This window comes from Crinia signifera, chromosome 1 (genome assembly GCF_055691185.1).
Source record: "Crinia signifera chromosome 1, ASM5569118v1, whole genome shotgun sequence".
Classification (NCBI taxonomy): Eukaryota; Metazoa; Chordata; class Amphibia; order Anura; family Myobatrachidae; genus Crinia; species Crinia signifera.
In genome coordinates, this window is record NC_139217.1 from 50581509 (window position 1) to 50608417 (window position 26909).

The 26909-nt window shown below is 47.0% G+C and overlaps 1 protein-coding gene across 4 annotated transcripts in view; it reads left to right on the top strand.

The window, feature by feature from the left end:
• The first annotated feature begins 4680 nt into the window (after positions 1-4680).
• FAM193A (family with sequence similarity 193 member A) overlaps positions 4681-26909 on the top strand; it is an 85939-nt gene continuing 63710 nt past the window's right edge. For all 4 annotated transcript variants that reach the window (XM_083151525.1, XM_083151548.1, XM_083151534.1 and 1 more), the window contains exon 1: positions 4681-5085. In XM_083151525.1, the coding sequence (XP_083007651.1) occupies positions 4867-5085 (219 nt within the window). In that variant the 5' untranslated portion in view covers positions 4681-4866. The remainder of the gene's footprint in view (positions 5086-26909) is intronic.

Sequence of the window (26909 nt, forward strand, 5' to 3'; positions counted from 1 at the left end):
AGTAAAGGCGGACTATGATGCAATTTATGTCGAATTGCTGCATTGCGACTCTGCTTCACGATGACAGTATTTGAGGCCCTGTGAAGCAGCAGGTGGTGCTACAAGGGTACAGGTGCATCATCACGCTCCTCAGCACCTCCCACTTTTGCTCTATCACTCCCCTCCACCCCCAGTACTAATCCGGCTGCCACCTCCTGACATTTCCACACCTACCAACTGTCCTCATATGCATAGGTGAATCTAGAAATATCTAAAATATATGGTGTAGGAGCAAATCTTAGAGCGCTAGGACGCATCTCTGGCTGTCAATTATATGTCACCAACATATATACATCGCATAAATTAAAGAATGTACTGACAGATCTCCAAGCGCTTCCACAGTCAAGTTCACTTGGTTTGAACTTGATTTGAACTCCCAACAGTCGGGATCCTGACTGTTGGGAGGCCATCTGGTACCCCTAGCATGTGACATGACCAGTGCTGCCAGAGATAGCGGGATGCAGCAGAGTGGTATGTGCCAGTGGGATCTGATCAGCGCTGCCAGAAGTTCAGCCGGGCTCCGGGTCTTTGGAGCGCTGTTTACCGCACCATGACCTTCAGATGAAGCCTACAGAAACACTTAGACTAAGTGAAGTATAGGGGAGACAAGGCGAGAGTAGTAGGGTAGGAGTTGGGAGGGGATAGGGTCAGATGGGGAGGTGGTGAGGAGGGAGAAACATATGAGCATAGGCGAACCTAAGTGGTGGTCCGGGGGTGCACCGGACCACCCATTAGACCGCCGGCCGCCACCACACACACAATTTAAAGAAATAACAGCCCTGACTGGGTGGGGCTATTCTACCTTAGACTGAGAATAGAAACTGTGGTGAGCGCAGCAAGCCACCGAGCCTGCAAGGGGCTTTGTTTAGCTTGTTCCCCTGTGGGGTACCAGCAGTTGGGATTCCCATGTTGGGCTGCTGAAATTCAGAATCCACAGAGCTATACCACACCTGTGCCGCTATGCCACATATCATAATCTCTAACGCTAAGTTGCAGTCCGCTACCTCTGACAGTATTCCACAGTCTCCATCTCCATTTCCAAAGTCACAGGCCGCAGCCATGCTTCCCGCATTTCCCTCCAATTCCCAAACATGTGCGCAGCTACCTTGGCTGCAGTTAAATGACGTTCAGCCGCCAACCCGGGAAACTCTTTGCTGACGTCACTTCTCTCCAAGCAATCCTATAAGGATGCTGGTAGAAGGCCAAGGAATCGTCAGTGAATGTTGTCTACAGCCTAGTAGCACCTTAGGATCTGCTCCTGTGATATCCATTCTACAGACCAAGTGCTTTGTCATCTGCAGCACAGCCTGACTCCTAGCTGTTACACTGCATCTGCTCCATCAGTCCCAGCCGAACTCCTGTGTTATCTTCAGCTTCCAAGCTATACTTTTTGTGCTTTTACCATCGATGCAACATCGATGTATCCAGGATTGGTTCCAGCCAACTCCTACCTTCACCCAGTTCCAGTCCGGGCCAGTGTTCACCATACTCCTTGTCCTAAACTCTTACCCTTACACCCAAGCACTACTCATCTTCCATATACTCCATTTATCTTAGCCTGAGGTCCTCCCATTTATGTGGGTTACACATATTAGGAATCCAAGATTCTGTTACAAGCCAGCTCCTGAGGTTGATTCTCCAAAAACACAAGGTCAACAGGTCGACCCTCAGGTGTGACAGCTCTTCACTATCACTATGCTGATGATACTCAAATCTACCTGGTGTCTCCAAATGTCTCCCTGCTACAGCATCTCTTCTTGGATGACCAAGTGCTTTCTTAAACATAACATGTCTAAGCATACCTCCTACCTGTCCCTCTTATCACGGGAATGTCCCGTTTTTTTGGGACGTTCCCGCATCCCTCCCGGGGCTGTCAGTGTCCCACGGGGGGGGGGGGTCCCCCGGGTCCCCCTGTCATCCGTGACTAGACGCTGCGCACAGGGTACATTTATTGCAGCCAGAGGGGCTGAGGGCAAAGCCAGGGCATGCCCCCACAGCAATGAAAATGGGGGGCCCTTTTGATAGGTGACGCCCCCAAAAATTTGGCGCACGACTGCGGCACGCGCACTGTTCCGCATCGCTGTAGCCTAATGTTGGGAGGTATGGTCTAAGGGCAGTATTCAATGAACAAAATTTGCCGTGCATGGCGAGAGATTTTTTCTCTCGCCATGCACTCGCCCTGTTCCGGAGGGTTCGCTGCCACTCTTGCTCCCTCTATGCAATGTGGTTAAGACTCGCCGACACTCGCGGCGAGTCTTAACCCCTGCAGCAGACGAGCGTCCGCGGCAGGGAGCTGGCAGGGAGCCATGGGACGGTGGCAGCCAGGGAGATTAAAGTCTCCCTGGCTGCCCCAGAACATATGTGGAGGGGAGGTGGGCTCCCCGGGACCCAGGCAGCACAAGCTGCCCCCCCCTATAGCCAGCGGGGGACCCAGTATTCACTGCACCCGATCGTGCATATGTAATGATCGGATGCAGTGAATATATGAATATCTAATGAGCGGCTCGAGCGCTCCGGCCCCCTGCTGGCTGCTCTGTGTAAAAATAATAATAATAATAATAATTTAAAAAAATATATATTTTTAAATTAAATATATATTCATGTGCTATAAGCACATGAATAAAAATAACATGCCCCTTCACAGAAAAAAAATCCTGATTTTTTGACACCAAAATTAAAAAAAAAAACCTTTTAGTTTAAAATTTCACATTCCAGCTCTCCATGAAAAGATGGAGAATTGCTACACGGAGAGACACTGCGAAAATCACTTAGAAAGACGGCGAATATTTCACATTGAATAGGGTTGCTCGCTTTTGGAGAGCAAAATGCTCCGTCCAAGGCGAAAAAAGCACAAATTCGCCATAAAACACTGCGAATTTTTCTCATTGAATACTGCCCTAAGTCTGAACTGATCATCTTTTCACCGTCCAACACAATCTTACCTCCCACAATCTCATTATCCATTGATGGCACTACTATTTCCTCTAGCCCCTAAGCATGCTGTCTCCGAGTAATCCTTGCTTCCTTCTTCTCCTTCAAACCACACATTCAGCACCTCTCACATACCTGCCATTTTCATCTCCAAAATATTTCCAGGATCAGAACATTTCTCACACAGGATTCTGCCAGAGCCCTTATCCACACACTTGTCCTCTATTGTATTCAAATGTAAGTAACTGCATTTCTTATTTGTTTATGTGCTCTGTAATTGGGTGCTGCGGATACATTGTGCCACCATATAAATAAAAGATAATAATAACAACACAGGTGCTGGCAGACATACATGGAGAGGGAAGTCTAGGAGCAGAGAATTTTGTACCTAACGGAATGGGTCATGTTGGGGGGTATGCACTACAGTTGGAATCTCTGTTGCTGCCCATCTACTCAGGGAGCATTGGGCGTGCTTACAAAATGGTGAAAACAGGAGTTGTGGCGTGAGGTTCAGCCCCTTCTACCAGAGGCCCTGGTCCTTCTGGGGCACAGCCCTGCCCCCGGTGTGCCAGGTCCTGACTTCAAGCCGTATGCATTTCAAATGTTGACACTGACATAATGTCGAACCACCTTTTTAGGGTAATGATTAGGGCCTGATTCAGTTAGCAATGGTTAATAAATGCAGGCTAACTACTGTGTTTCCTTGATTTCATTTTTTTTTGGTCCAAAAAAACACCATAGGGCTTATATTTGGGGTAGGTCTTATTTTAATTAACATTGACAGCAATTTCAATAATGCACACATGTCAGCGTCATTCACAGAAAAGAGGAGGGTGTGCACTGACTGTGAGAGAGTGAGACGCTGAAGCTGTGATTGGACGACGCTGTTAAATTTGTAATGGCCGGGGGGTTCGGAAGAACGGAGCTAGGAGCATTGCAGTATAGCGCAGGGGCGGGGCAAAATGGGGATTTAGCTAAGTCTTATTTTTGTGGTAGGGCTTATTTTGGACCGTTCTTCAGAAGGAAGGGTAGTTCTTATTAACGGGGTAGGTCTTATTATTGGGGGAAACAACACGGTAATCTACAAGGGCTAAAGCCTGCAGGCTGAATTTAAAATGGAAATTGGGCAGCTCAATGTGGACATCTAATTTCGATATTTGACATTGACATATCAACACTAGCCTGTGCATGTTGACGTGCACAACATGTCAACTTAATTATGAAAAAAAATGTCGACACAATATACCACACCCTGTGTACATGACATAGGGAATACAGAATGCAAGCTCCACCAGAGCAGCAGGGACTGGTGTAAATGACCACTCTCTCTGTATAATATGTGTACTCTATATAAATGTGCTTATAAATGCAAAGTTTGGGCATAAAGCACCCTGTGCAGGGCAGAAGGGGTCATCCTGGAGGCTCTGTATCATTCTAAGAAAAATGATGACCATGAAGTTCCTCAGCACCACTTTGCCCAGCCCTGACACAGCCTAGCAGCCTGCTTACTACAAGTCCCGGCATGCCTACCGCCCTCTCCTCAGCCTGCAGCGCAGTCACCTCTACCTGATGTTCACGCGCGGTGCATTGTAGGGATGGTAGTTCTACCGCCCAGATACTGCGGTGTTTCTGCCGCCTGGACTCCAAGTCCCGCCGTGCCCGGAGTGAGGCGGCAGCAGCACGTCAACGTGGGATTGCGTCGTGACGTCCGTGCGTAAGACGGGAATAGCTTTCCTCCTTGTAGTCCGCCATATTGGAGTCTAGCTCGGCTAGTCGGAGTCTCCGCCGCCCCGCTCGAAGCTCGTATCTCACTGCGGTCACTACCCGCGTCTCGGCCCTCCTGGTGCAGCTCGGCGTGCGGATTTTCGGCGGAACAGGCGTTGCTGTAGCTCAGAGATGAGCCCGGCCGACGCGAAGAGAGGGGCGAAGCGGAGGAAGAACAAGCGGGGCGGAGGCAGCAGCAGCAGCAGCAGCGCGTCCGGGGAGGTGAAAGCGGCGGCACTGCGGGGACAGCACGGCGCGGTGAGCGGAGGAAGCAATGCAGGAAGCGGGAGCGGAGGCGGTCTCCTGTGCGGCGCCCCCGGCAGATGCACTCCCACCCCGCCCGGGGCCGAGGTAAGCTGCCACCCCGCCGAGCAGAGCCACTGGCCTGAGTACCTGCAGGGGAATTGGGATCTGGTGGGGTACTGGGTTACGGGCTCCGGTTAGGGGGGGTGCTATCCTGGTTGCTGGGTTTGAGGGAGGGGTGATCCCCCTGGGTGTTGGGTCTAGGGTGTGCTGGGGTCGGGGTTGCTATGCTGGATCTGTGTGGAGAGGTGATCCCCTGGGTGTTGGGACTATGTTGTGCTGGGGTAGGGGGTGCTATCCTGCTGCTGGATCTGTGGGTGCTATCCTGGGTGCTGGGGAGGGTTCTTACCTGGATGCTTAATCTGGGGTGTACTGTGCTTGAGGATGCTATCCTGAGTGGTGGGCCTGGGAGATGCTATCCTGGGTCTGGAGTGCTACCCTGGCTGCTGGGTGGAACAATATTGGGCACAGGTACATTGTGGCATGCAACACACTGCAGCATTGGGACCCAACTCAGGCCCATTATCAGCAAGTGGTATTGGGGACTTTTGGGTGAGTGTGCTGCAGGGATAACACCACCCCACTCCTGTGTTATGCTGTGACATGTGCCATGCAGTACCCAGTGACCCTGTGTCAGGGTCGCACTATGTGTTATGGTATTACTGTCTTGAATAATCTACATAATATACACACACCGAGTTACCACCTACAACAGTGTATGACTGCACCTCACAGTTTTTCCTGCTTACCGGTGGGTGGCTTGTAGCTGTACAATATCAGGAGTGAGCTGTATGTTGCCTGGCCTGGGTAACGTTCTTTGGGAATCCCTCTGCTCTGCTCTGTTCTGTCCTTTATAGTTTAAATTCTCTGTATGCATAAATTTGTATATGAAGATCCGCAGACATTGTCAGTATTTCGAAAGTGTGTTGGCTCTGTGATCTTACTATATCCCACGTTTTATGTGCTTCATCAGAAAATGCTGGTGCATTTAGACCCAGGTAATGTAATGTTCCTAATATATGGAATGTGTGTGTGTGTATATATATATATATATATATATATATATATATATATATATATATATATATATATATATATATATATATATATATATATATATATATATATATGTTTCTTTTATTCAAGTCCTAATCAATATTGCATCCCAGGGTCACTTGCTGGCCATGTTAGTACTAATTTGCATTTACAGTAACCCTGTTATACGGATGCTGTGTATGTATCCTTGCTGGCTGGTCACTTTTCCACTGAACTGCTTTGATGGTGTTTCATTTGTCCTTAATTATTTTCTTTGTTCTCTGATGTTGTGTATAACTAGGTTATTTTGCGTATCACCAAATGGCTTTTAGGTGTTTGTCCTTACTGCCACTTCATCTGTTTGAAGCATGCTATGACTCTACATTGAGCTAATACATAATGATCTTTTCAAACCACTTTTAGCTTAGCGTCTCAGGGGCCTGGTCTCCAAGCAACTCCTAGCACTTCCCTGTGCAAAAGCCGGCCCTGTATGAAGTCTGTTCAGTGACAGGTTGCTCAAATTTTTCCCATGCACCTCTTTGTTTTGCAGTAATGGTATTTACTAATTCATGCCAAACTCTGCTGGAGGGGGGGGGATGATCTCTGGCTTCTCTATATAACTTGGCCTTCAGTGTGCAGTAGTGCCCACATGCCGATGTTATTGGTAGAATGTCTTTCCTTATTGCAGGCGTTCAGGTGCTGATACTGTGCTGCAGTTCCTTGCTATGTCACCTTTGTGTTATCCTCTCACATTCACTCTGGCAGGTTATGTCATTTCCATGCAAATAAAGACGCTGTTTATGTGTAATGTTTTGATTGTTCAGCTGTTCGGGTACTGTCAGATCTGTCCAATTAGTCCAGCCACTGAGCAAACGCAGGCTTTTATTTGTCTAGCGCTGGAAACATTGGGAGTGTTACAATTTACCTTTTTTAAGCTCAGTATTTTGGAAATGAGATTGGTATAGGGCAAATAAATAGCGTGCACTTGCTGTAGATTTTATATTAATGGGCACATTAGTTATTTGATGTTCATATGGTACTATGAACATTACTAGCAGGCAGTGCTGGCGGTTTACCGTTTTCATGCAGATATTCTCACCAAAACTTGACACGGCCTCTAATTTATCTACAAGTTGGTTGTTTGTTGTGCCCCTGTATTGGGTACTGCTGAGAGCTGGCCGTGCACAGTTTTTAGCGCAGGTTTAACCTTTCACATCATGTAGTAAACATGTTATCAGCTACTTGTATATCGCCGTCGTTATGTTTCGCTTTAATGTTGTATTATAACCTGTCATTGTTACCATTATTCTGTGTCCCAGACTCATGTTGTGGAATGACAACATCATCAATTGCTCATTTCTGTGGATTTCCACCCACGCTGCCTGTGGATCGGTCTGTAATAAGCATCAGGATTGGCTTTTTTTTTTGAGTTACGCACAACGCTAATTTAACAATTTAACAGCGTCATTCGCACCCAATCAGGGCAAACAATTTAATTTTTGCCCTGATTGGGTGTGAATGACGCTGGCGCACACATTTCTGCATCCGCCTGGGGTGGGTAGCACTAGCCGCGACTTTAGTCAAGTTTAGGGGCTTTCCAAGGCTAAATGCTGGCTATCTCAAGCGCAAAAATTAATGGACACGCAAAAACAATTAAATTACTCTGGGTGTCCATTAATAAGCGTGGCATGTAAATCAATTGAGCCTATACACATTCAGTAAAACAAACAGGGGGAGATTTATCAAAAAATGGAGCGAGACAAAGAACCATCCAGTCAGCTTCTGTTTGTTTTTTTTTTTATTTTTTTTTATGTCACAGCCAGTAAAATGACAGAGGCTGTGTTGGTTGGTATTTTATCACTCCATTCTTTAGCTCACACCAAGATTTAATACATTCCCAGACTTGAGACTGCGCTTTATGTCTCTGATTTAGTTGCTTCTTTGGTCCCCGTCTATGGATGTGTGAGGATCTGCTTTGACAAGTGCAGCACCTACACAGTCAGCATGTCTGGATAAGTAGGAGACCAGATAGACTGTCACTAGACACTTCCTGTTTCCTGACCTATTTGACCAAACTGCCCAAGTTCCTATTTCTGCAGGTGTAGGGCTTGTGCGGTTGGTGAGGTGCTGCGGATTGCGCAGGTCAGAAAGTGCTCATCATAATGCATGATTCCCTGCAGTTTAGTGTAGAAGCCATAGGGATGCGCAGCTTCATTACCTCAGGGGTTTCAGGAATAGTAACCCAGCGATTTTACTAGCTGGAGGGAAGGGATGTCAGTGTGCAGGAATACTTTTATTTTCCTTTAAGTCGTAACATAGAGTTTAATTTACTCCAATTGAAATCTATTAACTGGGAGACTTTATTGTAGCAGCCCCAGGCTTTGTGTGTGGTCTTCCTGTATCACTTCTAATTAAATCCCTTTGGATTCTCTAGGGGTGTGTGTATTTATTGTCTGGTCTTCACTCTGCTTGCAGTTTCTTGTTTTTTTACGTGGATAGTACCGTTGCTTTTTGGCTGATGACTTCATACATAGGTTATGTATCCCCACACCGTAGTTACTATACTTATAGATGTTCACTTAGCATTTGATTGTCCAAACTGCATGTCCTGTAATGTGACTGGGTACCTCATGTCACGCTTAAGGAGTGTGTATATTATACACTGCCCTATAGGCAGATTATAGGTTACTTTGTCATAGTCTATGTACATAATATATTGCTTTATGTTATTGCTTTACAACATATACTTTTGCATGTTCTCTAAACTGTAGAAATGACGATACATCAGTATATAGTGCACCTGCACTCAGTTCTGTTGAGCGCTTAACACAGGCGTGTCCAAACTGTTGCTCTCCAGCTGTTGTGAAACTGCACATCCCAGCATGCTTTGCCATAGTTTAAGTATTCCCTAATAGCAATACTGTGGCAATGCATGATGGGACTTGTAGTTTCACAACAGCTGGAGGGCCATATTTTGGACATGCTTGGCTTAACACTAAACTACTTTCACGTTTTCCTCTGTTAATGTATAGATGGGGTTTTTAGCTACGTTCAGCAGTGTCCCTTTTTGCAATTGCAGGTGGCCAGACTCCATATTTAGCTGAATCCCGAGCAGGGATGGAACAACCAGCTAGATATGTTAGCGTACTGAGATCATGAGTTCAATGCCCAGTCTCAGCCCCTTGTTTTGTAGTTGGTATTTTATACATCATGTTTGGGTGCTTATATAAGTATCTTTTGTAATAAATTATTTATTGTCCCTTGTCATTGTAACTTAAACCATGTACTCATTGCCTCCCCTGCAAGATCCAGGTTTTTGGCGGGGCACAGAACATCTCCACTCACAGACCCCGTTCATACTGCAAATTAGACCCTGGAAATTCCTGTGTCTGCCCTGCCAACAAGTGTGAGGAATTTAAGAGCAGATTTTATTGGCTGTTATGATTGTCCTTACGGGCACCACCACTTTTCCTTCGGTTGACTGTGTCAGTCACTTGGTTCCTCCTCCCCAATCACAGCCAGCAGCTCCAGCACCACCTCATCCATCCAGTGAGCCTCATCTCTCTGCAGCATTAAATGGATGTCACCTGATCTCATTCCCCAATCAGCTTGCTTTTTCTTGTCCTGTGTGAAAAACCCGGGTCGTGCCTGTTCACACTGATGGACATCCGGGTAATTCCCAGGAATAACCCTGCAAAAAAAAAACATGTTAAATTCCCAGGGCATTACACCTGGGAAATTCACTCACACCCATTCACACTGAGACAGGACATGGGAAATTTCTGCTTGCCCTGTCAAAATCCCGGGTTTTTTCAGCAGTGAGAACAGGGTTTAATGTGATGCCTTATATTATAAAACTACTGTGACACCTTATATTATACCCTGGAAATTATAACCTTCTCCAATCCATATATAATAGTCCTTCCTGCCCTCACTCATTGGCTGACACGTAACATAGTCCTTCCTGCCCTCCCTCATTGGCAGGTATTCAATGCTGTGGTCGAGCGGCGACAGCGAGCAGGACTTCCTGCTCGCTGTCACCACTCAACCTGTCAGTATTCAACGCACCCCCCCTCATACGCCAATTCCCCCTCATTGGCTGACGTGTAACATAGTCCTTCCTGCTCTCGCACATTGGCTGACGTGTAACATAGTCCTTCCTGCCCTCACTCATTGGCTGACGTGTAACATAGTCCTTCCTGCCCTCACTCATTGGCTGACGTGTAACATAGTCCTTCCTGCCCTCACTCATTGGCTGACGTGTAACATAGTCCTTCCTGCCCTCGCTCATTGGCTGACGTGTAACATAGTCCTTCCTGCCCTCGCTCATTGGCTGACGTGTAACATAGTCCTTCTGGTACTTATGTATTATCTGGGCTCCCATGTTAAATGCACCCCATTTTTTCATACCCCTACTATCCAACTACGCATGGAGTCAATTTTATATAGTGTGGCGAGCGCAGCGAGCCACCGTGCCCGAAGTATGGCGAGCGGACACGGTCTCATAAGAAAAACGGGAGCCCAGATATTACATAAGTACCTCCTTCCTGCCCTCACTCATTGGCAGGTATTCAATGCTGTGGGCGAGCGGCGACAGCGAGCAGGACTTCCTGCTCGCTGTCAGCACTCACCCTGTCAGTATTCAACACACCCCCTCGTACGCCAATTCCCCCACGCTCAAAAATTGTTTTATGCGGCTCCAGAAGCAGCGAGACTCGTGGCTAAATACAGCGAGTTTTCTGCATTAGCCGCGGGTCTCGCTGTTTTGGGGAATTCTCGCCGTCCTGTGATGGTGAGGATTTCCCCAGAACGTTGAATAGAGCGTCCGGCGAGGGGGTTAAACAGCGAGGATCGCTGGTTTTCTGCAATCCTCGCTGTTTAACCCCCTCGCCGGCCTCATTGAATACCTGCCACTGGCTGACGTGTAACATAGTCCTTCCTGCTCTCGCACATTGGCTGACGTGTAACATAGTCCTTCCTGCTCTCGCACATTGGCTGACGTGTAACATAGTCCTTCCTGCTCTCGCACATTGGCTGACGTGTAACATAGTCCTTCCTGCTCTCGCACATTGGCTGACGTGTAGCATAGTCCTTCCTGCTCTCGCACATTGGCTGACGTGTAACATAGTCCTTCCTGCTTTCGCACATTGGCTGACGTGTAACATAGTCCTTCCTTCTCTCGCACATTGGCTGACGTGTAACATAGTCCTTCCTGCTCTCGCACATTGGCTGACATGTAACATAGTCCTTCCTGCTCTCGCACATTGGCTGACATGTAACATAGTCCTTCCTGCTCTCGCACATTGGCTGACGTGTAACATAGTCCTTCCTGTTCTCGCACATTGGCTGACGTGTAACATAGTCCTTCCTGTTCTCGCACATTGAAAGTCGCTCAAGAAAGCCGGTTTGAGCGGCCCAGCGATGAGCTATGAGTGCTGCTGCGCGCTCCGGCAACATCGCCTGGAAAGCCGTTCATCTGCTGGTAATACCAGCAGATGAGCGGCTTTCAGGACTGCGTTGCATAGCGCTGCGCTATGCAACGCCATCCTGTCCCTCCCCCTCCTCCGTGGGTGCCGGGCAGGGGCAAAGCTGCTCAGTGTGTATGCACTGAACAGCTTTCCCCGCAGCGATGATTGTCATCATCGCTGTCCATACACGCTGGGCATAGTCGCCCAGTGTGTATGGATCTTAAATGTGCTCATTACTACTTTATTTTTTTTTGTCCTTTTATTTAAAAGTGATACATTTGAATAATCCTTGAAAATAAATCCTCCCTTTTGAGAGAAGTGTCAGGATCAGTAACACGAGAAAGAAATGGGGGAGCTGATTGATGTCTGAGACCCTGCTTGCACAGATTAGTCGGGAACATGGTAAAGAACTGGAACCGCAGCAATGATGGCACGGAGTGGCAGCATCTAATTCGTGTTAGGGGGCCATGTGCAGAATTGTTGCAGATACATTCTATAGAAAGTCTGCATGTCCAGGTTCTAGCAAAAGCTGTCTCTACAACTTCTATCAGACGTGGGATATAATCGCATGGCAATCCTTGTAGGAGAGACCGACACCAAGGAACTATGGGGGTTATTCTGATTCACTCGGAAAGGCACAATCACTCTATAATGGACAAAACCATGTGCACTGCAGGTGGTGCTGATGTAACATGTGGAAAGAGTTAGAATTGGGTGGGGTTTGTACTTCTAACTGATATCTATATTGCAGTGTAAAAATAATGCAGCCAGTATTTACCCTGCACAGAAACAATAAAACACCCAAATGTAACTCTCTCTGCACATGTTACATCTGCCCCACCTGCAGAGCACATGGTTTTGTCCATTAGATAGAGTTAGTGATATTGCCTTTCCGAGTGAATCTTAATAACCCCCTATATGTGGGTTTGTCTTTCATTTCTAGAGCCCAATACACATGGGTGGCCGATATTGTTTGTAACACACCGAACAATATCGGTAAACTATATCATTCAGTAACCTGCATGTCAAGCAGGTTGTTGGCTATATATGCCAATGACCTGCTTGTTCAGAAGGCAGGGGTCGTTAACGATGTGTGGCAGCGTGCATTGCTAACGATATTGAGTGTTCACACTAAAAAGTACTGTATACTAAGAGAGATCACTCAGAAAGCCCCTGCTGAGCTATATCATTTACTATATCCTCTAGTGCAGTGGTTCTCAAACTGTGGGTCCCGACTCCATGTTGCTGACTACCAGGCTGATGACTTTTCTAATCTCAAGGAGAAATTCTGAAAAGTCTGTTGAATTGTCTGTTATTTTAGGCTCCTCCCATCATTTTGTGCCTCCACAATGCTGCCATGTATGTGCTGTCTATTGCCTACACATGTGATGTGATGGCCTTCTGCAGTAATTTGCTGGGGTCCTGTCATTTATATGTCTGATGGGGTCCCCGAGTGAAATAGAAGACTCCTGTGTATATGAGGCTGCAAATTGTGGATAACTGTTGAGAGATTACCTTTAGACAGGAAGCCTATCAAAATTGATTCTGAGTAGCCATTCTTTAATATTTGGGAGACTGGTCCCTGAAATGCACCAGATGGTTAATGCATAGTTACCGCTGTATTGGTAAATTGTACGAGCAGTGATTTTGTTTTAAAGCGCTTTGTTTATTACGTGTTTAGCTGTAAAGCGCCGTACGCACGAAGCGACTGGCCGCTCAGCGACCTAATTGCTGAGTGTCCCGTTTTCAGCAGCGATGGGAAGTCACTGGAACATACTCCTGCAACCAGTGACCACTGCAGGTCTGGGAGCACACTGCTGTCGCCCTGTTCGCTCAGCGACCCTATCCCTGGAGATTTTGGCTGAAATTGCCCTTTGTGTACGGGGCTTAATGCCCATGCGCAGAAATATATATGATCTTACTCGGTACAATGATCTTTGTCTTCGCCTGCATGTTGAATGTTCTCATGCCAGTGTTTATGTAGCTTATTGGTGACTTCTGTCTGTAGTGTGAGTGTGTGTGTGTGTGTGTGTGTGTGTGTGTGTGACGTTCACGTGAAGCCTATGTTTTATCTTCTCAGACTTTGCAGCATCCCCGCACTAGTTGGTTTTTGGACAGCGCCTGTGTTATTGTATCTTCAGGTCATGTTGTTGGTGCCAAGGCTTTATGGTTTGACTTCTCTTGTGAACGCTGTCCATAAGTTTCATATGACGGCTTGCTTTGATGTGTAAAGAGGATGTCTCATGAAAGTTTCCTATAAACACCACCACGTGCGAACAGGGCCTCAGGTAGTGAAAATGACTGTACAGAATATTGTTGCTACACTTCTTTTCTTTTCTTGCTGCAATGCTTCTCGCAGGATGTTGCAATTCCTCTCTCCTATATTATTTCATGGAAGATTCACTATATCTGTCTGCTTTCTCCATTGTGTGTTGTCAGAACTGTTGTTCAGTTTGCTGATGTCCCATCGCATCTGATCGCATAAGTGTATGGGCAGCATTACTCCGGGGTTCTGGAGTCTCTGCATTATATCAATAAAGCTGATTGGTCCTCCTGCATACAAAGGCAATCGCAAACAGCACTTGATTGGTGTTTGTGCTTCTGGAAGAATTATGGAGTACACTTTTTTTTAAGATGACTGCTTCCAAATTTGTTCACCCTAACAGCTAAAAATTCAGAAAAATTGGTCTCTTTTACAGGTTGACAATTACACATTTTTTTTTTTTTGTGTTCCTCTTCCATGTTACACAATGGTTTTATGGATACCCTTGCAGACATATCATTGGGCAACAAATGAATAAAAGCTTAGGCGAACAACATAAACTGAAGTCGAACAGCTAAAGCAATGTAGTGCTCATGCTAGCACTCTAAAACCCATGTGCTCTTCCATGCCTGCTGTGTCACTCTCTACTGTGGTGCTGCTAGCACAGATTGTTCTGTATTTCAGCACAGATATGCAGACCAGTACTGTGCTAGAAGAGTGCAGAGAGCGACACCTCAGGCAGGAAAGAGGAACTGCATGTGTTTTGAAAAGATGCAATGTGCTAGAATGAACACTACAATGCATTTAGTAAACTGCATGCGCTCAAAGGCTCTTTACGGACCACTAAATGGGCCTGCCGTCTGTGTTCTGGTTGGGTCGTGAGGGGGGTGTATGTTCCCCATTTATTTGTGTTTTCCTTTCATCTATATCATGGGTCCTCAAACTGCGGCCCTCCAGATGTTGTGAAACTACAAATCCCAGCATGCCTTGCCACAGTTTTACCACTCCCTTATAGCAAAACTGTGACAAGGCATGCTGGGATTTGTAGTTTCACAACATCTGGAGAGCCGCAGTTTGAGGACCCATAATCTATATAATTGTAATATAGGTCAATGTTGTAAGTCCATTTTAGTCTGTCTTTCAACATCTTCACATATTGGGGGGATTGAAATGTTTTCCACTGGGAAGCGCAAAATGGAGCAATTCAATTGGTGCTCCATTTGGTGCCTTGTGTTTTCTTTGCAACCAGCTAACGTGGGGAGACAAAGGGGGTTATTCTGGCTGATACGCTCGGATGCAAATTCACACCCTTGTGAGTCAACCTGAACCTGTCCTGCGAATTGTGGTACGCACGCAGGGCCTGTGGATGAACACCCACATCATTCGATGATCGGCGACCAATCGAATGATGAGGAACGTGCACGCATATCTGAATGACGCTTAGGTCACTTAGGTTTGCGTGCACCCCTGGGAGGAAGTGGGCGGGGAGCTGACATCAACTACGTTCCCATGGGCGCGTCTATCCACCCCCCAACCCGCAGCCTTGGGTGCATGCACCCGGCGAACAGTCTATTTACCGTGGCAGCGCGCATCTGTCGTATGTACATGTGCAGAAATGTGGCTGCGCATATGCCAAACATCAGTCCCCGTGCGTACAAGCACTGGCTGTGATCGGACCAGAATAAGGTCCAAAATGTGTGAATAGTCCGTGATATTTGGTTCCCTTACCTGGACTATAGACCTGTTTAGGAGCTGGAGGAGTATACGGTGTGCTGCGTTCCCTGTGCTTGGGTAGAGCGTGGCTTACGTTGTTTTGGAAAGATGTCAGGTTATGAGTTTCTATGCCGCCTTAGGCCTATAGATGCTGTAATCATGTGCTCCTACTTATGCAAGATGATATGGAGACCAGTATTGTGCAGCAATATATAGTCCAAGTGCAATGATAAAGTAATTGTGTTGTAATGGACGTTGAAATAAGGTTTAGTAGCTATCTGCGGCTAACCTGGTCCCCGTTACTTTGGGTGTCCGTTAAAACATTTGAATCGCCAACATAAGTTAACATAGAATTGTAATACCGTTCTGCATGGTTGAGCTAGAAATTTAAATAATTGGCATTGTCAAATATTTTAATGGAGTTTCCAGGGCTGTGGAGTCGGTAGATAAATGTTCCGACTCCTCGTACTTCTGATGTCGACTCCGACTCCTCTGTATTAATATGCGAATGTATTTGATACATTCCTTGAAGGAAAGAAAGGCAACATACATATTATTACTACAGAAACTAGAGGCTGGGAAGCCAACAGTCTACTGTATTGAATAGTTTAAGCCAGGCATGTCCAACGTTGGCCCTCCAGATGTTTTGAAACTACACATCCCAGCATGCTTTGCAATAGTTTTAGCAAAACTGTGGCAAAGCATGCTGGGATGTGTAGTTTCACAACATCTGGAGGGCCAACGTTGGACATGCCTGGTTTAAGCAAAGGACAAACACAATGAAAACGTTTTATTAATTTTTTTATTAATTAATTAAATGGCTGGATAGTAGCAGTAGGGAAGCGGTCATCTATTAGAATGAACTTAGGTCTACAGTCATTAGGTCGACCCCACTAGGTCGACTGGCAGGAAGGTCGACCTGACTTAAGGTCGACATGGGCCAAGGTCGACATGACTTAAGGTCGAATTTGCATAAAGGTCGACATGAGGAAGGTCGACTGGTCATAAGGTCGACATGGGGTTTTTCACTGTTTTTTGAGCCGACATGTGCCGACAGGCGGTATTTCATGCCCTACCTTCCACTAGGGCGTGGTGGGAGAATAAAATAGTGTGCCGAGCGCAGCAAGGCACCGTGCCTGAAGCATCGCGAGCGATGCGAGGGTCCGATTCTCATTGCCAACTGTGTCCATGTCGACTGTGTCGACATTCGGATCAAAAAACAGTGAAAAACCCTTGTCGACCTTCCTCATGTCGACCTTTATGCAAATTCGACCTTAAGTCATGTCAACCTTGGCCCATGTCGACCTTAAGTCAGGTCGACCTTCCTGCCAGTCGACCTAGTGGGGTCGACCTAATGACTGTAGACCTAAGTTCATTCTGACAGATGTCCCGATTCCGTAGCAGTAGGCATAAACATCAGGAACAGGAACAAAGATAAAAGATCAAAGATAAAAACCACATTATTTGGTGGTTTTGGGAACAAAAACAATAGGAAAGGTTCAGAAGTGTGGAGCATGAGTTCCGCATGCTTTGTGACGACAACGAAAATCAACGAGCCACAATCTTCGCTGGTTTGCTTGCTCATCACTGTTCAATTCATGGACATAAGGAACGATTTCTTTACCGAATCGTAACTGGCGACGAAAAATGGTGCCTGTACATCAATATGAACCAGCGTAAGGAATGACTTAGCCAAGGTAAACAAACGACCCCGCGCATGAAACAAGATCTTCATCCGCGTAAAAAGATGTTGTGCGTATGGTGGGAGAGCTTGGTTGAATGAATTTTTCGAGTCTACACCAGGTGATTTCTACCAACGAGGTATTGAAAACCTTATTGAACGTTGGAAATAAGCTGTAAACTACAAGGGAGAATATATTTATAAGTATTATAAGGTGCTCCGAATTGTGCGTTGCGTGCCATATAGTGAAGCACATGAAAAGCATGCTTTTTCACGGTCACTTAACGTGTTCGTTTTGCGGTTACGTGAGGCACTGCATGCATTGGTCTTTATTCTTACAGTAGAGAAGTCAATAATTATAATTTCTCTGACATGCAGCAGGGACCACTGGCATCACATCGGGTATTAGAGCAGGGAATGCTGGGAGCTAGGCACTTCTTAATTTTAATTAGGGGATACTGGCTCCTCCCCTCTAAGACCCATCATCCCCCAGTGAGAAAATTGTGCCAGGGAGTTAGGTCACAGTTCTCACTGCTCCTAGCAGAGTTTTTGAATAATTGATTTAAACAGATAGGATCCCTTCCCCACTTGCTGAAAAGTGTGGGTCCGGGTATCCTGCGCCCCTGGACATCCAGGTCGGTCGGTCAGGACCTCTAAAAGGTGCCTGCCCGGACTTTTACGTGCACCTGCCGCCCCTGCTGCAAAGGGGACGCCAGTCACGATTCCGGAGCCTCCGGGGGTGAGTACTGCGCTGGGCGCACTTTCCCCTAAGCCATCCCCTGCTCTGACAGACAGCCTCGCTGTATAGCGGCAGTGGCTGAGGAGACGCCATTACAGAGACCGTGCTCGCGTCACGTGTCCCGCGGCTTCCCTGCTTGGTAGGCGAGTTTGCAGGGGCTGTTGAGCGCGGGGAGCTGGGTCTCTGTGAAAGCGGTGAGTATTCCCAGCACGGCACCGGAGGCGCAGGCAAGTACTGGGAGAGGGGAGTATGGCGTATTAAATCCTTGAGGCGGTCATGGCGTGGCCCAGATATGGTGATAGTCCTAGCAATTGTGGTCTGCGTTTAGGTAGACAGGTTACAGGTTTTAACCTGATGTAGGACTGCTATGAATATCACTCACACATGTCCCTGTGCTAAGGCTGACTCTTTTCCCTCTTCACAGGATTACTGCAGCCTAGTGTGTTCTGGAGGGATTGTCAGTAATATATATGTATGTATGTATTTTGTATATATTTAATTTGTGCACGGGGGGCTCATTCTCTTCCAGGGCCCTCAGACCCCAGAGGTATTGGTCTGCGGCTGATTATCTGGGAGTGTGAGTGTTGTACTTTTTCTGTTTGGAGGAGGCTGGACTCTTTCAGTGACCATGACGGGCAGGTCCAAGGCCTCGCAGAAGGCTTTCACTTGCACTATCTGTAAAGCGAAGTTTTCGCAGTACGCGGCAGATGGGAACGCGACTGTGTGTCAGACATGTTCCGATGCCTCTTCTGCGTCTCAGTCAGGCGCTCAGACTCCTCAATGGGCTTCGGTCTTGGTAGGAGCTGTCGAAGCTGTCGTCAGAGCTTGCGGTATCTCGCAGGGAGGAACCCGCTTGGGCGGCTTCCTTGGCGAGATCGGTGGAGGTTTTGGCGGGCTCCATGAGCAGACCGCAGAGACCTGCTGCAGCAAGCCAGAAGCGCCCTTTTCAGGCGCTAATTCAAGACAATGATTTGGATGAGGAGCACGAACCATTTGAAGAAATGGAGGATGGTGAGTGGGAGGAAGTACAGGATATCCTTCCTGATTCGGAACCTACTCCAATGGGTATAGAAGCCCTTATTTTGGCTGTTAAGGAGGTCCTTCGGTTGCCAGAGGATTCGCTTCCTGAGCCTCAGGAATTCGACCTCTTTGGCAATACACAAAAGACTTCAATAGTCTTCCCTTGCCCGAATCAGGACCAGCTTTTGGCGGCATGGAAAAACCCGGATAAGAGATCAGATTCCGAGGCGGTTTCCATCTCTGTATCCTTTTGATCCTGCAGCTCTGAGTAAATGGGAAAACCCGCCACCAGTGGACACTTCTGTTGCCCAGCTATCCAAGAAGACTACGTTGCCGGTTCCGGGTGCTTCTACCCTAAAGGATCCCTCGGATCGCAAGATGGAAGCCACTCTCAAGACCATTTATGTGGCAGCGGGAACTCCGCTTAGACCAGCCATTGTGTCGGCCTGGGTGAATAGAGCCAACATCAAGTGGGCTGAATTAATTATTGAAGGCTTGGAGGCGGGTATACCGCTTGATGAACTGCGCCAGCTAGCGGAACACATCAAGGAGTCGGCCACGTTCTTAGGAGAGGCAGCAAAGGACATTTCCCTGATTTCAGCGCGTATTTCTGCAAATGCCATTTCTGCAAGGCGAGCCCTCTGGCTTCGCTCATGGCAGGCGGATGCGGAATCCAAAAGGGCCGTGGAGGGCCTTCCGTTTATGGGGGACATCCTCTTCGGCCCAGAATTAGATAAGTGGATTTCGCAGGCAACAGGGGGAAAATCGGCTTTTCTCCCTTCTGCAGCGCCTCCTCCTAGACGACAGTTTACAGGTCCGTCGTTTCGGTCCTTTCGGGCACAACGGCCCTTTCGAGACCGGGGAAGAGGTTTTCACTCATCCAGAGGTGCCCGGGCCAGAGCTCGGCCCCAGTCCGCCCCGAGAACTCAGGAACCCAAGCCCCCCCAGAAGCCGGTGGCATGACGATTTACCAGCTTCCGTCAGCGACTTTCCGGTAGGTGCTCGTCTTTTGGCCTTCAGAACTCAATGGTTCTCCCTGTCGGAGGATCCGTGGGTTTGCAGAATCATCTCAGAGGGGTATCTGATTCAATTCGATGCTACACCTCCGGGCCGTTATTTCACCACGGCACTGCCTATAGCCCGAGACAAGAGGGTTGGCCTCCTCCAGGCAATCCAGACTTCGTTAGATTCTCAGGTCATCATGCCGGTTCCATCAGCCCAGAGGAATACAGGCTATTATTCAAACCTTTTTGTGATTCCCAAGCCAGATGGGTCAGTTCGGCCCATCCTCAACCTCAAGTCCTTGAACCTACTCGTCTCCTATCAACCATTCAAGATGGAATCGATTCATTCGGTAATTGCATCATTGGAACCAGGGGAGTACATGGTATCCTTGGATATCAAGGATGCCTATCTGCATATCCCCATTTGTATTCATCACCAGGCGTTCCTGCGATTTGCCATCGGTCGAGACCATTTCCAGTTCAGGGCTCTGTCATTCGGGTTATCTTCGGCTCCCAGAGTCTTTACCAAGACTCTGTCGGTGGTCATTGCGTCACTCAGAAGCCAGGGAGTGACGATAATCCCGTACCTGGGCGCATGCGAGGTTGACAACCCAGTCGCTCACGAATCTGGGATGGATAATGAACTTCAAGAAATCCTCCCTGGTTCCATCCAGGAGGACACTATTTCTCTTTCATCCAGCAGGGGACACTGGCGAGCTACAGAATTCCTCAACTTCCAGAGGAAAGAACTCTGCTCCAGCAATCCATTCAAAAACTCCTTCGGGCTCAAGTGATAGTACCTGTTCCGGTGGCGGAAAGAGGACGGGGATTCTATTCAAATATCTTTCTCGTCCCAAAACCGGACGGGTCGGCAAGGCCCATCCTAAATTTAAAATCCCTCAATCTTTTTGTCCAATACCAGAAGTTCAAAATGGAGTCTATCCATTCTGTGATTGCCTCACTCGAATCACAGGAATTTCTGGCATCGGTAGACAAAAAAGAGCTCGCCAGTGTCCCCTGCGGATTCAGAGAAATGGAATTACCGGTAGGTACCAAATTCCTCTTTTTTGGGCCTTTGGTTAGACACGGATGCACAAAGAGTTTACTTACCGGACAAGATCCAGGCGCTTCTACGTCAAAGAGTATTGCTTCCTCACAGGGTCAGCCTTCCTCTTTGCGTACAGTTGTTAGGAAAGGTGGTGGCGGCTTTTCCGGCTCTGACATGGGGGTGTTCCATTCAAGGCAATTTCAGTGGGATCTCCTCAGGAAGGGTGCAGGATCGCATCTACAGCTTCACAGATGGATTCGCCTGTCGGCCGAGGCGAGACGCTCCTTAAAGTGGTGGCGCCACAAGGACAATTTACTTGAGGGACGTCGGTTTGCAATCCAGGACTGGATTGTTTTAACGACGGATGCCAGTCTCCGCGGTTGGGGGGCTGTGGTGCTACATCTGTGTCTTCAGGGCAGATGGAAGCCTCAGGAACAACTCTTATCCATCAACGTGCTGGAGATCAGGGCGATTTACAATGTCCTGCAGGAGGCTCAGGATCTCCTTCAGGGACAGCAGGTGAAGATAAGCTCCGACAACGCCACGGCAGTCGCCTATGTAAGCAGACAGGGCGGCACAAGAAGCGGAAGAGCCATGAAGGAGGTATCAAAAATTCTTCAATGGGTGGAACGGATGAAGTTAGTTCTAGTGGCCGTGTTCCTTCCCGGATTAGAAAATCTGGAGGCCGATTTTCTCAGCCGGGAGGATCTCCACCCAGGCGAGTGGTCCCTGAACCCCGAAGTATTCTGGGATCTCAGTCAGGTGGGGAGTTCCCGAGGTAGACCTGATGGCTTCTCGGAAGAATCATCAGCTGCCAGCATACGTGGCTCGCACAAGGGATCCACATGCTATAGCGGTAGACGCTCTGTCAACTCCGTGGGAGTTCGGATTCGTGTACCTGTTTCCCCCTCTACCTCTATTAGGTCAGGTTCTCAAAAGGCTCAAAACAGAGTCAGTACAAGCAATCCTGATCGCGCAGTGGTGGCCTCGCAGGAGTTGGTTCTCGGACATTCAGAGGTTGCTGGCGGACGAACTGGTCCGTCTGTCCCTCAGGGTCGATCTACTTCAACAGGGGCCCTTCTTCCATCAGGGTCTACCTCAGCTTCATTTGACGGCGTGGCTGTTGAGACCGCAGTCCTGCGGGCCAGGGGGATTCCAAGGAAGGTGATTCCAACTATGTTAAGGGCTAGGAAGCCGGCTTCGGCGGCTCATCACAGGATTTGGCGCTCTTATGCTTCCTGGTGTGAATCAAAAGGCTGGCCTTTTCGATTATTCAGGTTGTCCCGCCTCTTATTGTTTTTACAAAGAGGATTGGACGCGGGGCTGAAGCTTGGATCTCTTAAGGTTCAGGTCTCAGCTTTGTCTATTCTTTTCCAGCGAAGATTGGCGCTTCTTCCGGAGGTGCAGACCTTCTTCCAAGGGGTTCTACGGGTCCAGGAACCTTTTATCCCTCCTACAGCGCCGTGGGATTTAGATCTAGTGTTAGAGTTTCTCCGTTCGGAGACCTTTGAGCCACTGGACAGAGGATCTAAAGTTCTTGTGTTGGAAGACTGTTCTTCTTTTAGCACTGGCCCCGGCTCGCCGAGTGTCGGAGCTCAGTGCTCTCATGTAAACCTCCGTATCTGATTTTGCTTCATCAGCCTCGACCTTCGGTCGCTTGGTGTTGCAGAATCCCCAACACTCTCCCTCCCGGGTCTTGGTCTTTGGAAACTCCCCGATGTGATGCCAGTGGTCCTTGCTGCATGTCAGAGAAAAGAGAATTTTGGTACTTACCGGTAAATCCATTTCTCTGAGATCAGCAATATCAGTTGTGTGTAGCTGCGAGGTCAGAACTACTACGCAGTTAGTAGCATTTGGTTGTTGATACCCATATGCCGCCCCCCCCCCCCCCCCCCCCCCAAAAAAAAAGTAAAATCCATTCAGACAATGGAGGTATTTGAATTATTTTACGTGCCAAGCTAATTAGTGGGTTGTTTCTTCCTGCTTATTGCGCTTGTTTCATCTAAACAGATTCCATTTAAACCCATCTTAAGTCCCAAATAGCATGCCCAAACTATGGACTTTCCGCACGTGAGTCTGTGAGCATACATTCACTTTGCTCCCAAAACTGAGTCGTCCTCAATCTGCTGCGAATGTGCTATTAAATTATGCATTCCACCGTGCCGGAAGTACTGCAGCTCACTGCTATCTCCATAGATTATCCCCATAACGCACGTCCGACTGGAGTTTTTGTGGGTCATAGCCGCACTTCCGGTCCGGAGTGCGCGATTTCTGGGTATGTTTCACCTCCCCGGCAGGATCAGCAAGACCGGCCAGAGGTTGTGCGTTCCACACATTGCTAACTGTGTTTTATTACCACATATGGATCATTGTAATCTGTATTTATATTAACTATGGTCCGGAGTCTGCTAGTTTCATCTCATGAAAGTTTATATTATTCTTTACTACCTTAAAAAACTTTTATCACACTTCCGGGTTTTTGGACCTCGTACATCAGGTATAAATTACCTTCAGTTTTCCCAGACTCACACCCTGAGGAAGACCTGTATCGGTTGAAACGCGTTGGTGGAGAGTCGTGGGAGTCCAGAGGCCATTAACTGTTGCATGCACTTTCCTTCAGATTCAGGGGTATCAGTCCGGACCTGATCCCCTGAAATAAGTTAAGTGGTTCCATCTTACCAAGCAGTTAGTGTGTTGACCATACCCCAATTTTTTTTGTGTACCGTTTTTTTTTTTTTTTTTTTTAAACAAATACATTTTTAGTAATAAACTGCTTTTGTTCTCCTTCTATGTACCGACTGTACTTTTTTTTTTTTCTCTGATTTCTATACTGGTACATCCATGTAGGAGGGAATGTCTTTGGGTCAGATGACTCTATAAAGATACCTTTACATGATTGAATTCGCATTGTATTGTGTAAGTAGGGTACATCCCAGTCTACATTTATACTGAACCCATACACCGTACTGGAGACCCCTGGTGAAGGTGAACTTGATCTGAGAAAGAGATACCTTTTATGTGAGGTCTTCACATACACCTTATGCGAGTTTCGGTGCGATATCTGTACATTTTTAAAGAAACCTTTATAATAGGAAATACATCCCACTCTGGTGTGAGTAGGGTACGCTACCTCCAAAATAGCGAACACACCCCTATTGGGTTTTAAGCTATATATCCTATAAATTATATCAACGTACTACACCATATTTGGTATCTTTCTCCTTTTCATGTACTCTAAATACGGAGGAATAAAAAGAACGAACCTGGTGGAAAAAGAATCAAAGGATCTCATAACATATACATGGACTCATATTTGTTTATGTACTAGATTGTGAGCGCAGTGTGCGACAGAAAAAATCCCCCTGTATTTCTAGATATTCATGCTAAAGGTTGGGTGACCTTTCTTTTCTTCTGTATATACTGCTGCTCCAGTGTGCGCAAATAGGTAACTGTGCTTTGTCTTTTTGTGCTATTAAATGAGACTGCACTTCCAGAAAAACATACTTTTTTTTTTATAGCAGCGCAATAGGTGGTATACTTTATCCCTTTTCGCTCTCTTAGAAACACAGAAACATAGAATGTGACGGCAGATAAGAACCACTTGGCCCATCTAGTCTGCCCCTTTTTTAAACATGTTACCTTTAACCCCTTCCCGACATTTGACGTATATATACGTCATGGCCGGGAAGTACTTCCCGACACATGACGTATATATACGTCATGGCTTCTAACTGTCACTGCGTCTAGAGACGCAGTGACAGAGGGACGATGTCTGCTGTCCCTGACAGCAGACATGTCCCTGCATGCCCAGGGGGGGCTGCGATGCCGCCCCCCCGTCGGCGATCGCTGTGATTGGCTGTTCAGTGTGAACAGCCAATTACAGCGTTTTCTGTGTCACCGGCGAATAACGTTCGCCGGTGACACGGGATCGGAGGTGATTGGTGCTGTAAAGTACAGCACCAAACACCGCGGGGTGTAAGGGTGACACTGGTGTCACCCCACCTCACCCCGCCCGCCCCCAAAGGCCGTGATTGGTCCGTCGGACCGACGGACCAATCACAGCCATGGAGGGGGGTTTAAACTAACGGGGACTACACTGCAGACGCCATTCCGGTCTGGAATAGCGTGCAGTGCGGTCACCGTGCCCAGCTGTCGCCATTTACTGACCAGAACCTTGCTCAATACTTACCTGATCACTGCTTGGGATCTTGCTTCATCTTGTGACATCCTGTGCTGTGTTGTGCTGCTGCAGTGTCATCGAGTTAGAGAGAGAGAGAGAGAGAGAGATAGAGAGAGAGAGAGATAGAGAGGCCTAGTGACAGAGAGTGCTATATTTTGTGCTGCTGCAGTGTAATAGAGTTATAGATAGAGAGATAGAGAGAGAGAGAGAGAGATAGAGAGATAGTGACAGATCGTGCTATATTTTTTTTTATATAACTGACTGCTGCCCCCCCTTTTGTGCTGATCAGTATAAATTAACTGATCAGCAACTTTTTGGGGGCGCAGGGTATTTTTTATATATATATATATATATATATATATATATATATATATATATATATATATATATATATATATATATATATATATATATATATATACCTGCTGCAGTGTCATAGAGTGATAGATAGTGATAGATAGTGAGAGATAGAGAGAGATAGTGACAGAGAGTGATAGAGACTGCTATATTTTGTCTGCTGCCCCCCTTTTGTGCACCCCCAGCAACTTTTTGGGGGTGCAGGGGTTATTTTTCATATATATAACTGTCAGTGCTGCTGCTGCAGTGTCATAGAGTGATAGATAGTGAGATAGAGAGAGAGATAGTGACAGAGAGTGATAGAGAGTGCTAAATTTTGTGTCTGCTGCCCCCGCCTTTTGTGCTGATCACTATATCTGAGGTGATCAGCAACTTTTTAGGGGTGCAGAGGTTTTTTTTTTTTTATATATACCTGCCAGTTGCACTGTCAGTTGCACCAAAGGTTGTGCACCTGCTGCCCCTCACTGGTAATCAGTGTCGCATCACTGATAACCTTTTTTTTTTTTGTGTGTGCTGTGGGGTCTTTTTTTAATTTTTTTTTTACACACACTGATTTTGGGGGTGTCCTGTGGCCGCTGTGCGCTGATCAGTGACGTACATCACTGATCATCTTTTTCGGCACAGGGTTGATCTATTTTTTTTTTTGATCAAATTCCTGTTGCCTTTGAGCGCTGTTCAGTGACGGACGTTACTGACCAACATCTGTGCTCAATTTTTGGCGCAGGACCTTTTTTTTTTTTTTTTTAACCCCTTCAATTTTTTTTTTTTTTAAACCCCTTCATTTTTTTTTTTTTTTTTTTGTATAAAGTATTTTTTTTTTTTGCACTACATACACACTACATACCCCCCTGGTTGAAATAAAGTTTGTACCCCCCCTACACTATACACGTGTTGAAACATTTCACTACCAGTAACACAAAAATAAAAATGGCATCCCAAATGTCATCCCAAATGTCATCCCAGTCATCCAGAAGAATGTATTCAGTGGAGGAGGCATATGCCATGCTTGCTTATGACTCTGACACAGCCAGTGATGCAAGCGGGGAATTTGAAGGATTCGCCTTAAGCTCCTCTTCCTCCTCTGGTGATGAGGGACCCCCTCAAAGACGCCCCCGTAGAGCAGCTGAGACCCCCCCCCCCCCCAATAATTGATCTCGTATGGACCCCACCACCAGACAATTTTGAGCCCCAGGTTCCTGAGTTTTTGGCCATGCCAGGAATCCAATTTGATTCCACAGGTCTCAGAGAAATTGACTTTTTTTCAAATTATTTTTCTCTGATTTTATAAATTTAATGGTGGACCAAACTAATTTATATGCCCAGCAGTTTATTGCTCAAAACCCCACGTCATCATTTGCTAGGTG